We start from the raw sequence: 15,733 nt of genomic DNA, 5'->3' as shown, positions 1-15,733 counted from the left end.
TCCACACCTGGTCTACACAGCAGATCTGGATGGAGGGGGCAGCGCTGGCTGGGAGAAGGGGCCTCCTGGGCCTCTGGACCAGGAGGTGGGCCACGTGTCAACCCTCTGCATATCCTGGGGAAATGACATCAACAACAGCTTTCCAGCGCTCCATCCCGGAGGAGCTGGCGCTCCTGGGAACTGTCCCCTTCCCCTCCCTGTGTCTGGGCCAGGCTCTCACCAGACCTGGTGCAGTCTGGGTGTGGCTGAAGGGACCACGGGACCAAGCGGGTGACTGGGGAAGTGGGTGCTCGGGGGCCATGGCCAGCGCCTTGCTGGTCTGCGCTGGGTTGAGGGAGTGGCTTTTCCTGAGCCGCACTGGATGGCCCGGTGTGCGTGGCCTGTGGAAGGTCGTGCGCCCGCAGGGCTGCCGTGGGCTGCCTTCCCAGGTGGCATCGGCGATGCCAGGCCACAGCCGCCTTCCTTTGCTTCCTTCTTCGTGAGGCTCCGTGGCTCTCACTTCCAACGGTGGCTGCTTTGTTTGCGCGTGAGACACTGACGTCACCGCATTTCGGAAGGCTGTGGTTTGGGGAACAGGCCTTGTCCGTTCTGGTCTGGTGTTGAGCTCAGCGGCCTGGTGATCATCCCGCAGCCCAGGCCTTGTCGTGGAAGGAGGGGAGCCCCGCATCCCCCCATCTTCTCAACAGGCCCCCGGTCTGCAGGCAGCTTAGCCCCGTGAGGGAGCTGAGCCTGGGGTGTCTGACGGCCCTGTGTGGGGAATGGGCTGGGGGCCGCTTTCCGGGCTGGAGACCCCAGGTTGCGATGTACTGCTGGGAGCCCAGGGTGGTGTGGCCTCTGCCCCACGGCACCCTCGTGGGGAGACCCGGCTCAGGTGTTGCTCACGAGGTGCATCGGCCTGGCCCCGTGCCGGAGGCGCCCTCCCGCTGGGTGCCCTGGTGCCTGGACGCTTCCCGGTTAACCTGCTCCCGGCAGGCAGGAGGCGGTGGGGGCCGCCGGGAGAGCCACGTTCGGTGCAGGTGGCGTTCGCCTCCCAGTTCGAGGGGCCTCCGGCATCGTGGCTCTCCCCTCAGATGCCTGGGCCCCCGGGCAGCTGTGGGACCGCATGGCCCGCCCCTTCCGGTCAGGGCTGGGGCGGACCTGATCCCTGGGGTGCTGGCCACGGGAGGCGGGGGATGCTGGGGCGTTGTGGGGCCCTTCCAGGACCCAGGCTAGAGGGAGCGCCACCTCCAGGGATGTGAGGGCAGGAGGGGCCTCCGGGCCAGGACTGGGCTGAGTGGCACTGGGGCGATTCTTGGGGAGGGAGGAACTGGGGGGAAAGGGGTGAGGAAGCCTTGCTGGGCAGTGGAGTTGGTTCCTAGCCAGTGGGTGTCTTCCTCCTGGGAAGAAAAATGCGCTTCTCTCTAGAGGACCACCAGCAGCCTCTTGCCGTGGTCTGTGCCCTTCCCGCAGTTTCTAAGTGGGGTGGGGGACAGCAGGGCCGGGGCGCTCTGAGGGGCAGCTCAGGCTGTCGTGGTGAAGGGACGGGGACCACCCCGCCCAGAGGGAATGTCCCATTATTAAAGAGGGGCCGGTGCGTCCCAGGCAGAGGGCCTGTCTTAGTCTCGGGGGCATTTCCCTGGCTGATCAATCAAGAAGAAAGTACAGGGAAAGTCCGGGTTTGTCCCCAGAGTTAGGAGAACCCCTGCTGTCCTCACAGAGGCCCGGGCCAGCCTGAGGGCTTCCGAGAGCTGGCCCACTGGCTGCCCCAGCCCGGGACCCATCCCCCTGGGGCCTCTGCATCGGGGCTTCTGCCTGACCACCAGGGCTTTGGTCATCGCTGCTGTCCCGCGTCCGCGTCCTCTCCGTGCCCCCCACCGCCCCTCCTTGCCTCTCCTAGGGCCTCTGGTCGCTGGGGACTCGGGGGTGGGAGGGCCTGGCAGCCCCCACAGGCGGTGAGGACACTGCCTGGTGTCCGCTCTGTCCTGGGGCACCTGCAGAGGGCAGACCACCCGCGTCAGGGAGGGCCTGTCCCCAGGACTGGCATGTGGAGGGGGTATTTGGCGGCTCAGACAGTTTGGGCAGGAGGTGGTTGGGAATTCGAGAACAAGGTCCAGGATTTTGTTTTATGGTTTCCGTCTTTTTCTTTGCCAAGGGCAGTGTCCCCGGAAACCTGCTGCTGGCAGACCCTGCAGAGCCTTTCCTGGAGCCCACCGTCTGCCCAGCCCAGGGTGCTCCCGGAGGGGCGGCCTGTCTCAGGCACTGATGGGCAAGACAGACCCGGCTGCGGGTACTGGGCCCCGGGTCCTGGGTTAGGGAGGGTTCTAGGCCCCAGGTTGGGGAGGGTTCTGGGCCCTGGCTTAGGGCTCTGGGCCCCGGGTCCGGGTGTGGCTTAGTGGACGTCATGCCCAGAGGCTCCTGCTCTCAGGGGTGCCCCGAGACTGGGAGCCCGCCGCCCTGGGTGGACGAGTCTGCTTAGCGGAGGCCTTAGCGCTACACTCAGGACTTAGAGGTCTTTCCCGTGTTTGCTCAGGGTCCTGCCCGGGCCACATGCCTTGCATCCCTCTGGAGATGGCTCTGGAGCCCCCAGCCCTCTCCATCCGATGCTGAGCTGCTTCTTTGGACCAGCCTGGGGGCCGTGACCGAGCTCTGAGGCGATCGGGATGCACGGGGCGGGGGGGATGGCCAGAGAGGGGTCCCTCCGGCACACCCCAAGTCGGGCTCCTGGCCGGGAGCTTTCCTTGGAGCCCTGGGGGAGGGGGATGACAGGTTGGAGCCCGACGACCGGCTGCGGCTGGGGCGAGTGTGCGGTCCAGTTTGCTGTGGTCACCGCTGGTGTTTCCTTCCTGGTCGTTGGAGTCCTGGGCGCTTTGGATAAGGAGCAGGACGGCGGCTCCCCTTCCCCACCTGCTGGCCGGGCCGCTAGGCCGCGGGGTCACTGCTTTCAGACCTGGGCAGCGATGGTGACAGGAGAGGCTTGTCTGCCCTGAGGCTTTGCCAGCCCCTCGGCGGACGCAGGGCTCAGGGCCCACAGGCAGCCTCGGGGATGGTGGAAGGCGTTCGCATCTCCTGGATTCTATATTTTAAAAATAAGTGGAAAAAGGCTTTGGTTCCTATTTCACATTATAGTAAGATGTTCCTGAACACGATATCTTTCCATTGAATTTTTATTTGTAGCAGTGTTACATACGCTCATGGTTTGAAAGCCCACTAGTAACATGAAATGTGTAATGAAAGGATTTCTCTGCACATTCCTACACTTAACCTTGCTGTTTCTTCTTTCATGATTTCTCAGCTGAAGCCTTCTTTATGGGCTTTTTTCCCTGTGGAAAAGGAAGATTTTGCAACCTCATAACACCCCCTTTTCCTGCCACGCAAACACACAAACATGATTTCTGGCTAAATCAAGATTCAGTGTTGATATTAAAAATTGCAGCTTAGGGGCTTCCCTGGTGGCGCAGTGGTTGAGAATCTGCCTGCCAATGCAGGGCACGCGGGTTCGAGCCCTGGTCTGGGAAGATCCCACATGCCGCGGAGCAACTCGGCCCGTGAGCCACAATTACTGAGCCTGCGCGTCTGGAGCCTGTGCTCCGCAACGGGAGAGGCCGCGATAGTGAGAGGCCCGCGCACCGCGATGAAGAGTGGCCCCCGCTTGCCGCAACTAAAGAAAGCCCTCGCACAGAAACCAAAGCCATACATACATACATACATACATAAATAAAAAGAATGTAAGCAGACAAGAATAGCATTAAAAAAAAAAAAAAATTAAAAAAAAAAAAAAAATTGCAGCTTAGGGGCTTCCCTGGTGGTCCAGCGGTTAAGACTTCGCCTTCCAATGCAGGTTCGATCCGTGGTCGGGGAGCTAAGATCCCACGTGCCATGTGGCCAGAAAAAAAAAAACCAAAACATAAAAAAAAAGAAGCACTATTGTAACAAATTCAATAAAGACTTTAAAAATGGTCGACATCAAAGAAGAAATCTTAAAAAAAAAAATTGTAGCTTATCCATGTAGATAATCATGAATATATTTTGTTTTTCTTCAGATCTGTTCTCTGCAGAGTTGAATTTGCCTCATTTGGGGTCGTTTATATATAATCAGTTATTGGTTCCCAGGTCTCTGAGAGAAATCGAAACCTCTCAGTGCCTTCAGACACGTAGGGTATTTGTCTCAGTTTATGATCACTCTGTGAACAAACTTCCCCAAAACACAGTGACTTCAGACAACTCTGCTTGGTTATTTCTCATGATTGTGTGCGCTCCCGGCCAGTGGCGTCGGCCGGGCTGGAGTGTCCGCGGGACTCCTCGCCTGCCCGAGGCCTCGGCCGGGGTGGCCGGCACCTCCCCTCGCACACGCACGCACGCACGCCCGGGCCCTCCACGTGGCTGGCGTGGCAGTCTCAGGGCATTCGGGGTCTTGTCACAGCCGCTCACGGCTTCCAAGACTGCAGAAGCAGACGCCCGCTCTCAGGGCTGGGCCAGGCCCCGGCCGGCATCTCTCCCTCCTCCTGTGTAGGAGCGCCTCACGGTTCGGGTACACCTCCCCTGCGGGGGTGGGGGGAGCAGCCGGCTGTGTGGCCGGCAGCCCCCGTGCGCTCCGCCTGTTCTCGCTGGACTCTAGGCACCTGGCCCTCCTTCCAGGCTCCCTCCTTCCCAGAGCCTCCTGTGACGGCAGAGCTGCGGTGTGGGGAACACTTTCCCCCTGGCTTGCGGGACTTGGGAAGACTCCCCTCCTTGAGATCCCACTGCCTTCTTTAGGGAGGGGTTGGCCCTGAGACGCTGGGCTGCGAGGTCCGCTGTCCCTGCTGGAGGGTGACCACCTGGTGGTCAGATGGGAGGTGGGGACAAGTCAGGAAGCAGGGCTGAAGCCTGGGCTCCCCGCCAACCTGGGAGAGGATTTTCTTGTCCAGGGTCTGCCCTCTGCCCCACCCCCGCCCACCCCTGACCCCAAGGGGGTCTTTTTAAGCCAGGAGGGTGCATCTGGTGGGGGGGCGGGGCTCCTGGCTGGGGGCGGGGCTCCAGGGGTGTCAATCACTCCTCACACTGGGGCCTTCTGAGCCTTGAGCCTGGGGCATGTGCACAGCCATCAGCCCCCCCAAACCCCCAGTCACTCACGGCTAGCAGGACCCAGAACAGCTGGCCTGCCTTCAGCCCCTGTGTGCCTGGCCCAAGGCTGAGGGGCTGCAGGACAAGCCTGTAGTCTGGGTCCCTGGGCCACTGAGGATCCTGCACCTTCCCCGGGCAGTTCAGGGCCCCTGGTAGGTAGGGTGGGCACGGGGGCATGCAGGGGTCAGACACCTGCCCCAGGAGAGGGGCAGGGGCACCAAAGGAGGCGGGACTCCCGAGATGGTGAGGGCTGGGTGAAGCTGAGGGACCACAGAGCCTGAGGGAGAGGCTCAGAAGAGCTGGGTGGGCGCCCTGGCCTGGTGCTTGGACTCCAAGAGGCCTGCCCCCCGGCACTGGACCCTGAAGTAACCTGTGTCCCTTTCTGCTCCCCCCCAGGTCACAGACAATGAGGGCATGGCTATTCCCCTGCAGCTCCTGACTTCAGGGGTGTCCTCCGCACCCCCGCTCCGTCCCAGGACCCTGCAAGCCTTCTGGCCGGCTGTGCGCAGAGACCTGGCCCGCGGGGTCAGCCTGGTTCGAGGCCTCCGGGGGCAGCAGGTGCGTCTGGCCACGAGGACAGACCCCCGGAGCACTGCGACTCCTCTTGGCCAAATGTATTTATTCCCCCGACGCAGACTTTAGCTTTTCTGGTTTGTGAAGAGCCAGAGCCCAGCAGCAAGGGTGGCCTCCGGGGTCAGGGCGCCCAGGGGAGCAGGGCCGCCTCACCTCCCTGCTGGCTTCGGGACAACCCAGCCCCGGGCGCACGGGGTCTCTGTGCGCTTGACAACCGGCCGCCTCCCCATCCCCGTCCCCCTCCGTGTTCGTCCAGAGCGTGGGTCCTGCTGGGCTCCCCGCACCAGCCCCAGGGCTGCCCTGTCCCCCCGTCCCGTGCGGGGGTGATGTAGTCAGACTTCAACGTGAGAAGGATAAGAACCTCGCCTGTTCTTTGTAAGAGGGCGTTCCGTACCCCTTTGTGTCACTCTGAAGACCAAAAAGCAAAAAGAAAGGTAAAGAAAATGAGTTCTGCTCTTGGTTTAAATGTAAGAGAACAAAGAGGTGTGCGAGGAAGTCACCCTGGCTCGGGCGCATCTGTGGTGCTGGGGGACCCTGGGGCAGCGCTTATCGCGTGGACAGTGCGGCTTTGGGGACGGGTCGCTTGCGGTCCTCCTTGCCCGTGGGCCGGGTCGTTGTTCTGGCTGCTGCCGCACCTCGTCCGGCCCCCCTCAGGGCTTTCTCGCTGGCACGACTTTCCCAGGCAGGACGACATCTCAGGAGGTGGAGAGTTTTGCTCTGGTTTCTCCCTGTGAAACCTCGACCCCCTGGTTTCCTGGTCGGCTCCTTCAGAGCCGAGGGACATCCCAGAGGGGACGGTGGTGCCTCTGCCTGTTCCTGGCTTCACTAGAACATTTGGGGTGTCCCCGCACCCAGCAGGACCTGCTCCTGGCCAGGCCAGAGGTCCTCTCCAGGATGGAAGAGGGGTGGGACTCCCCTCCCCGTGGGGCCTGGGGTCCTGGGCCTGACTCTTGGGTGCGGGTAGCGGGAAGACGGTGGTTTTCAAACATTTGGAGCATCAGAGCCCTTTTCTCAAACAGAATCTTACCAGAATAAACCCCCTAGGAGGAGCTCTTCTGGTCCAGGCCCTCCCACCCTGAGACCCCCCCAGAGGAGGCAGGGGCAACCTTGCATGAGTCCAGGAGGGCAGAGAGGGCGTGCAATCCTTCGCCTGCCCTCCCCAACCCAGGGAGCCCCCTTATGCCCCTGCCCTGAGGGTCCAGCAGAGCCAAGGCCCCGACTTGGGGCAGGGCAGCCTGGCCTCCGTGTGCAGGCCAGAGGGGCCGTCCAGACCCTCTGCGCCCGCGGTTGCCCAGAGCTGTTCCCCACCGCAAGCCCCGCTCTGCGGCCTTGGTCCTAGACGGCTCCCTTGGGGGCCAGGGGCTGCCATGCCCACCTTGAGGGAGACGCGGCTGCCCTGGGGTGAGGCTTGGACTTGGGGAGGAGGTGCCGACCGCGCAGAGAGACAGGGCGTTCTCTGTAAGCGAGGCACTGCTCCGTGGAGAAACGCATGCCTCAGAGTGACCGGGACCCCGGTCCCCCGAGATGGCAGCCTGCCCTGGGCACGTTCACTCCTGACTACCGGCCTGGCTCTCCCAGCCCGGGTCTCCCAGCCCCTCCCTGCAGGCCAGCGCAGCAGGACCAGCCCCAAGGTCAAGTGCGAGGACGGCCACCAGCACATGGGGCTTTGGAGCCCCACAGACAGACGGGGGACCGCCTCTACAGGAGACACAGGCAGTCCCTTGCCCTGGAGTCGTCCCTGGACCGTCCCAGGCCAGCGCCCTCTATGGTCCAGCTGGGCCCGGCCCTGATATGACCCTCAGGCCTGCAGGCTCCCCGGTCCCTTGACCACCCTGCTCCTGATGACCTGATGCCGCCTGGTCCTGCTCTGGGCACTCTCCTGCCCTGGGCTGGGGGCCTCTCCATGCCATGGCCCCAAGGCTCCCCTCCAGCCACCCACTGCTCAGACACCCAGGGCACCCAGGATGGGGCTGCCCCCACTGAAGCCTTCAGGAGGGCGGCTAGGCCGGAGGGGCTAAAGGGGAGCCAAGTCCTGGCCATTCCTGCCCCAGGTCTTTATACACCCCTGCCAGCTGGGGTGCACTGTCCCCTGGGACAGACAGCAGTTCTAATTGAAAGGGAAGGCAGCCTTTTTTTTTCTTCAGTCTTTGTGACTGTTTCTTTAAGCAGCAAATTGATCATGTTTTCTTGGCAGTTTGATTTCATTGCATCTCACCACGCCCTTCTGTGTGACTGTCATTCTTCTCAGGACCCAGGAGGTAGGACCCTCACCAAGAGCTGGCCCCCCAGACCTGGGTTGATGGCTGGCCCCTGGTGATATCTGGGATGCCACGGTGATGTCCGACCCTCAGCTCCTTCCCCCCACCGGCCGCCCCCCCCAGAGGCTGGGCACAGTGGCTGTAGGAAGGGAGTGGGCCTCCAGGGGAGTGGGCACCTTGGGGGGGGGTGGGAAAAGCTCAGTGGAGCAGGAAGGCCCCTGCCATTCTGGAAGGGGCTGGGGAGGGGTCCTCTCAACAGAGGGACCCCACAAGCACATCCCAGGCAGGAGGAGCCGGTGTGCTCAGGAGGGGAAGGGCAGGGAGGCCGGGCTGTCAGCGGAGCCGAGGGAGCCGTCCGGGGCCCTCCTGACTGTGGGTCCCAGCTTCCCACGGGTCTCCCTACGGGAGCTCGTCTGCTCCGAGAACAGAGCCGGCCGGGCCTCCCTCGTGTCCCTGTGGGGAGGGTTCTGACCCCTTAGCCTTCCAGGGGACCGGGGTGGGCCCCGTGGGGAGCCCTCACCCCACCCCCCGTGGCCTTCCAGCCTCCAGCCCCACAGGTCCCTGCAGGCACCCAGCAAGTGCTCGCCCACCCGGTCACACGACCCTGCTCCCCATGGGGCTGGCCGCCCGCCCGCCCCCCGCCCCTTGGCCAGCTGTCCTCACCTTTGCTGTGGAGCAGGCTGGCCGGCGGAGGACAGCAGGCTGGAAGGCGACAAGTGTGCAGGGCACGTGACTGGCTTTCTGTCACCCTCCCAGCCCCGTTCCTCCAGGGGATGGGGCCTCGCACCCCCTCCCAGCTGCGGCGGGGGGCAGGGGCTGGCGTGGCCGGTGCGGGGGGAGAGCACCCTCCTCCCTCTCACTGCCCGTTCGAGGTCCTCCAGCCAGGTGGCCCGCTTCGGCCAGTCCGCTCCGTCCCGGAGGCCCGAGCCCCCGACCCCCGATCCACGGTCTTCAGAAGCCAGGGCAGCCAAGGAGGCACGCACTGCGGGGATAGGGCCCACGTGGGGTCCTAGGTCTGGAGTCCGGGGTCTCCTTAGCGTGGCCACTTCCAGGCTGAACCCACATCAAGGAGAAGGAAGGTAGAGGGACACAGGACACGGCCCATGGTGGCCTAGCTCCCCCCGACACCCTGGGGTGACGGCTTACTTTTGGACTTGCGGTGTCCGTCTAGAAGGAGCCATCGGGCGGAGGGGCTCCGATTGGGTGGCGGCCCAAGGAGGTGGTGGAGGTGGGTCTAGGGGCTGGAGGGGCTTCCCCTGGGATAGAAGGGCAGCCCCCAGATGGAGGAGCTGCTGAGCAGCTGGCCAGAGGGCATGAAGCCTGGCAGGTCCCCTCTGGTCTCCCACACCAGCACCACTCTTTTAGTTTCCATGGAAGCCTGGGGCTGGGAGGACCACCGCTATCCCGTTGCTCAGATGGGGGCACCAAGGCCCCGAGACCGCACCGCCAGGCCAGGGTGAGGCTGAAGGGGTCCGGGACTTGTCCTCGGGGGGGGCAGCCCCTGCTCACCCTGCCGCCCACCAGGGAGGTCAACGTCTTCTTCAGCTCTCGGAACTCCATGGGGTGTGCGACCTGCCTATACCAGGCAGTGTGATTCTAGACATGGGCCTGGACCCCAGGGAGGCCTGGGCTTCCAGGTGGGGGCCAGGTGCTGTGCAGCAGGGGTCGTGGGTGGGGCTCTTGGCCCCAGGATGACCGGCTTCTGCAGCCCCTCAGTCCCCGATCCCCCCTCCCCACTGCGCCTCTGGTCTCCACTCCCCATAAAGCACACAGTATGGGAACCCCACATGCCACCTGCTAGGCTGCTCTTGGGGGTGGGGGGGGCGGTGAGGGGCAGAGCAAACATTTACGGGGCCCTCACCGTGGGCCTGCAAGTCGCCACGGTGCCCACATCTCACAGCTGGGGCCACTGGGGCTGGGGCATCCCAGCTGGTCCCCGAGCCTGTCTGCAGGGTTTAAAGGCCCTGCCACCGGTGGTGTGGCCCCCTGCTGTACCAGGAACCCGGTTGGTACCTTCCCTTTTCTCCAAGTTTTTTTTCTCTGATTATAAAATAATCCCTGTTGGGGGTAGAACATTAGTAAAATAAAGAAAAGCAGAAAAGAAAAGAAAAATCCCCTGCAGTCTCCCACCCCCGTGGGTCTTCTGCGTATTTCTCCCTGCGTGACTCTTCTGGGCATTACCAGATCCTTCCCTGCGTTCCTGGCCTCAAGCCACCCAAGAAGCTCTGCCTGACCCCCCTGCCCAGTCTCCCCCAGTCCTGGGGCTCCCACCCGCCCCCTTCCTGCCTTGGGCCTGGGGCGTGTCCAGCGGGCATCTCCACCGCTGAGTGGGAGCTGTCAGTGGTCTGAGGCTGGGGCCCACGGCACCCAGAGCCTCCCGCGGAGGAGGGAGCCGGCCTCTGCCCTGGCAGTCGTCAGGCCGAGGTAAGGGATGCGGGTGGAGGAGGTGAGGAGGCGGAAACCAGGTGGGACGAGGCCGCCCTGCTGGCCGGTGGGGGCCCCGTCCCGGCCTGAGAGTGGCCGTCGCCTGCTGGGGAAAAGCTCAGTGGCTGGTGCTCTTCCCGCACCCCCAGAACCCCAAGGGAGCCGATCAGCACCCAGTGGGAGGCAGGGGCCGGGGCTGGGGTGGGCTGCCCGCAGCCCCTCGCCCACCTTCTCGGGCTGGAGGCACGTCAGCGGACGCCCGGTGCGGCCTTGCTGGGCCTGCGTCCTGTCAGTTACATGGTTACCAGGGCCTCCCTTCCTGCCCCGCCCTCGGAGCACCCGGGCAGTGCTGGCTGAGTTATTTTTAGCTCCGCCTGACGCCAGGGTTGCCTTTCACCTCGGAGATCAGAGGGAGATCAGAGGCCTCGGGCTGGGCGGCCAGCGCCCTTGACCCTGTACTTTTACGGACTGGCTGGGCATAGAGGGAGGCAGAGCAAGGGGGGTGCCTTCCTTCCTGGTGTGGCTGAGGGCAGGGGCCCAGGGGTCCCAAGCCTGGGGGTGCGGCCCGGGGAGCCCGAAGCTGGGGTGGGGGTCAGAATCCTCATTCTTCAGGAGACTGAGGCTGAGGCCTGAGCAAGTGGACCCGCCCCTCCTGGGGGTGCAGGTGGGGATGGCGGTGGGGATGGGCGATGGGGATGGAGGTGGGGTGGGGTGGGGTGGGGGTGGGGTGGGATGGGGAGGATGAAGTGGGGTGGGAAGTCCTGGTCAGCTCAGGCTGCGTTACAAAGTACTACGGACACTTATTTCTCCCGGGGTGGAAGGCAGACGTCCAAGGTCAGGGTGCCGGCTGATCCAGTGCCTGGTGAGGGGCCCCTCCTGGTGCACAGATGGCCCCTTCTGATGACTGAGAGAGCCTGGTCTCCCCTGGGGAGGACACTGTCCCTATTGTGGGTGTCTCACCCTCATGACCTCATCGAAACTGAAGTACCCCCTAGGGCTCCTCTCCAAATAGCGTCGTGTTGGGGATTATACGTCACCATGTGGATTTGGGGGGTGTGGACACGAGGAGGCACCCTGGACGGGGTGGGGTGTGAGCTGGGCCTCAGGGAACAGCCAGGAAGGCGGCAGGAGGAAAAGCGGGTGCCGGGGGTCTTGAGGGAGCCGGGAGGACGGTGAATGGACCTGGACCCGACCTGCCGGGCACTGGGGAGGGGTGAGTGGGGTGGGGGAGGCCCGAGGATGGGGTCCAGGAAGGAGTCCTGCGAAGGGGGTGGGGTTGCAGATGAGTGTGGCAGCACGGGGGTGGGGGAGGGCAGGCTGGGGTTCAGGCGGAGCCGAGCCGTGGCCCGGCTGCTGGGGCCCGGGTGCTGGTCCTGCACGGGGCCTGGACGGGTGGGGCCCGTGCGCCCACAGGAGGAGGGTTGGGGGGGCCGCCTGCTTTGGGGAAAAAGCCTTGCTGGTCCTCACCGGCTGCGTCAGCCCCTCCTCCCCCTTGCTCCTGCCCCCACCCCGGGTTTCCGGTGGGAGCAGCATGGGGGATCGCCCGGCACAGGCCCCCGCGGGCGGACGGGAGCTCCTCACGCAGGCGGGAAGGGGCTGTGTTAGGGCCAACCGCAATGACAGTCACCCAGCATTTGGGTCCCTAGTCTGGAGGCAGGTTCAAGCACAAAGCTCCTAATGGCCATTTGTCATGGAGAGAATGGCCCTAAGGAATTCCGTCGTGTTTTTAGGGCGAGGACTCATGACAGGAACCGGGGTCAGGAAGCCCTTCAGTCCATCTCGTCTCCCCAGGCCAGAGGCACCTGGTCATTCCAGAGCCAGATTGACAGAGACACCACTCTCATCCCATCAGACCACCCATCACAGGGTGCGATTCAGCGGGTTTTAGGGCGTTCACAGGTTGTACAGCCGTCACCACAGTCGGTTCCAGAGCCTTCCGTCACTGTCTTCAGCCATTGCCTGAGCCCGGCCCAGCCCCCGAGGCCTCATGGCCGAGTCCCGTCCCCGGGGAGTCGCCCAGCTTGGACGTTCACAGAAGCGGGTCTCGTGGTGCGTGGACTCGGCGCCCGGCTTCCCCCCAACCCCGAGAGCTCAGCGTTTGCAGCACCCACACTGCCGCCTGCGTCAGGGCTCCCCTCCGTCGTGGGGAATAGCGTTCCCTGGCTCGGATGAGCCAAGTTTTGTTTGCCCCCTTTTCTGTCGTGGACACTTGGGTTATCTGCCTTGTGGCTGCTGTGAATACCCCGTGCAGTCTCGGGTGACATGTTTTCATCTCACCTGGGCACACGGGGTCCTTACCTCCTGGGATTCACTGTCTCAGGTGACTTGCTGAGACCCTGCTCCCTGGTTTCGCCTGAGACGCAGGCTCCTGGCCTGTGGCCCAGCTGCCTCCCCGGCCTCCCCCCACGCCCAGGGTTCCGTGCCCCACCCCACCCGAGTGGCTGCAGAGAGGGCCGTCGTAGGGTGGGCTCCGGAGAGGAGGGGCACAGGCCTGACTGGTCCTCTGTCACCCGGCTCCTGGCACGCTGTCCAGAGATGCCTTCCCGTCGTCCGCCTTGCTGCAGATGCACCAGCCCTTCCGGGCGGCCCCCGACCAGCAGCTGCCCTGTGCTGAGTAGGGGCCTCCTGGCCATCACAGCTCGTCCCACTGGTGCTCGGGAGGAGAGCGGCAAGGCGGTGAGGTCCCCTCCCGCAGCCAGTCCCGGGCCCCCTGGCCTGGCGTTTGGCGACGGGGCCCCGGAGGTGCCCAGGCCCAGCAGGGACGACCCCACAGGCGCAGGCTGGGTCCACCCCACAGGCGTCGCCTTCCCTTGGTTGGCTTTTTGTTGCACCTGCTGTGGAGCCCTACATCCAGGACACAGGACAAAAACTCTGGAATTCACCAAGCCCCCATAGCAACTGTTGCCATGGGCTCTCCTAACCTAAACCGGACAACCCCCCACTCCATATTAGGTAAAATAATCACCATGTAGTAACCTTGTAGTATCTTGACCAATCACCTAATGCCATCCTGCCAGCAGGAATTTTCTTTGTCTTGAGGCTATAAAAGTTGGCCACTAGCCCACAAAGGGGTCCGGCTCTCCCTGGTCCATCAGGAAGTCTGCCCGCTGGATTCGCAGCGCCCCTCACTAACTCTGCTCCTTGTTCTCAATAAACTCACTCTCTAAAATACTGCGTGTCTGGAAATTCTTCTTCCAACCAGCGCGCGGACCACAGCACTGCTTTCCTGGCGAGCCCCCTGCGTGGATGGCCTGTCCGTGTCCGCATAGGCATTTCCGGGGTGGGGTCATAAAACCCGCAGGGACCTGGCGTGTGTGTTTGCTGGGACATGGGTGCACCCCTGGCCCAGGGTCTCATGTGGCGGCTTGGTTTCTGCAGGAAGGGGAGCGCAGCCCTGCTTTCTCAACGTAGCACAAGGATTGTAAATGTGCTGTGCGGGCATTCCACGCGGTGAGGCTCTGCTAACCAGAGACCTTTCCTACAAACAGCCATCACTCTGGGCTCAGTCCTAGAGGAACCCTTTCTTTCTTTCTGGGTCACATATTGTGCATTTTCCCCTGAAATATTTCACGTGTTAGGTCCCAACTTCAAACACATTAGCTCTAAAGTAGACTATGTTTAGCTTGATTTGAATTTGGCTCTGAGATTTTAAAACAGAAAAAATTCCTGCCAGAACTATGTATCTGAAGAGATAACATGGTTGATCTTTGGCAAGAAAATGTCTCACTTTCTTCAGGTATTTGTGGTTGGGTTAGTATTTACTGGGAGTGGACATCGTTTCACCCACCAGGGAAATGTCTAGAACATTCGGCAGATGTTGCACATTGATGCAGGTACTCAAATACTTTATCTCTTTTCAGAAATGAGCTTTTTGGTTTAATTGCTCTGCACGTACTGGCTGAGATTAAACCACGTGTGCCTTCAGAACGGAAAACCCTGCAGAAGTATTTAGATCCATCTGCAAAGCTGGGAATGGACCCCACTGGGCAAGCCCTAGAGAGGGGCTGTGTGCCTGGGCGTGGGTGCGCCTGTGTGAGTTGCATCAACACAGAATTGCACTTTCAGTGTGATCGTTCCTTCCTTTCAGGCCGCTGCTGAGGTGCCCGCTGTCTGTGGCCATCACTAGCAGTGGAGCCCTGGTCTGCGGTGGTTGCTGGACGCCCTGCTCCGTTCACCAGTGGGGAGACTGGCTGTTGAGGGGCTGGCCTGAGCCTGGGCCACTGTTCCCAGGTCCTGCAGGGCTCCACGGGGCCCCCTTTGGTAGCCTGGGGATAATTTTTTCATATTTAATAAACTTTTAAAAATTGATAGACTTTAGGGCATTCCCTGGCGGTCCAGTGTTTAGGACTGCACGCTCTCACTGCCGAGGGCACAGGTTCAATCCCTGGTCGGGGAACTAAGATCCTACAAGCCACGTGACGCAGCCAAATAAAATAAAATAAAATAAGAGACTTTATATTTTAGAGCAGTTTTAAGTTCCCAGAAAAATTGGGCAGATGGTACAGAGCCCTTCCCATCCCCCTCACTGTACATCCCTTATTCCTCACACCTGGCACCAGTGGGATACATTTGTTGCAGTTGATGAGCCAACATGGATACATTATTATTAATCAAGCCCAAGGTTCACATTAGGGTTCACTCTGAGTCCTACACTCCACGTGTTTGACAAACGCGCATGACAGTACCCACCGTTACAGTAGCACACGGAATCATTTCACTGCCCTAAAATCCCGTCTGCCACCATTTATTAATGTTTTCAGTGAGTAAAGACACATAGGATTTCAAAGGAAGCAGTTAGTTTTAAAATAATTATCAAAATATTAACACAGCAGCCGCGTGGGCTCCGTGCTGATCTGGGTGAGGAAGCCGAGCTGCTGAGGCCGCCCAGGCTGGGGTCGTGGTGAGCGTGGAGCCCTGTGCTTCCTGGTGCAGGTGAGCGCCAGGCACCGCGGACGCTCCTGGGGAGGGAAGCGCTCGGTTTCGGTTGAGCTCAGCGAGGCTAAGACGCCGTTTGTCCTGTCCACGTTCACCGGCCCCTGAACCGAGGGTCCCTGCTCTAGAAAAAACTTCGGAAGCTGGTGAACCGGGAGAACACGGGCCAATGGGAATAGAAAATGTGTTTTCAAAACCAAATCTATGTTGCTTTTGGAATCTCCCTCATGACAAGTAGCCAAGTGGGTCTCAGATTTCTCTGTTTGCACAGACGGCTCTGAGCGAATTCAATGATCTCACGTTGACAGAAAACGGGTTAATTAGGAGAAGTTGATCAGGCTTTGCAGGAGGGAGTGTAATTAGCGCCCGTCCACACCGCAGGCAGGAGGGTTGCATGTCAGTGTCTTCCCGGGACCCGAGAGCTGCTGCCTGAGCCAGGAGAGGCTGCAGGGCGACCACCGTGCCGC

The 15,733-nt window shown here is 61.9% G+C and overlaps 1 protein-coding gene across 3 annotated transcripts in view; it reads left to right on the top strand.

Moving 5' to 3' along the window:
- The window catches only part of PWWP2B (PWWP domain containing 2B), a 31,375-nt gene extending 17,912 nt beyond the window's left edge, over nucleotides 1-13,463 (top strand). For 2 of the 3 annotated variants that reach the window (XM_057530538.1, XM_057530539.1), the window contains exon 3: nucleotides 5,476-10,976. Coding sequence is in view for 1 of the 3 variants with exons in the window: in XM_057530539.1 (XP_057386522.1) it covers nucleotides 5,476-5,489 (14 nt within the window). In the remaining 2 variants the exon portion in view is untranslated. Of the gene's footprint in view, nucleotides 1-5,475; nucleotides 10,977-12,064 lie in introns of those variants that run through there. The other variant, XR_009005603.1, reaches the window with a different exon arrangement.
- Nucleotides 13,464-15,733: the final 2,270 nt, after the last annotated feature.

This window comes from Balaenoptera acutorostrata, chromosome 16, assembly GCF_949987535.1.
Source record: "Balaenoptera acutorostrata chromosome 16, mBalAcu1.1, whole genome shotgun sequence".
Classification (NCBI taxonomy): domain Eukaryota; kingdom Metazoa; phylum Chordata; class Mammalia; order Artiodactyla; family Balaenopteridae; genus Balaenoptera; species Balaenoptera acutorostrata.
Note: the sequence above shows the minus strand (reverse complement) of the source record. Positions and strands in the feature narration are given on the sequence as shown.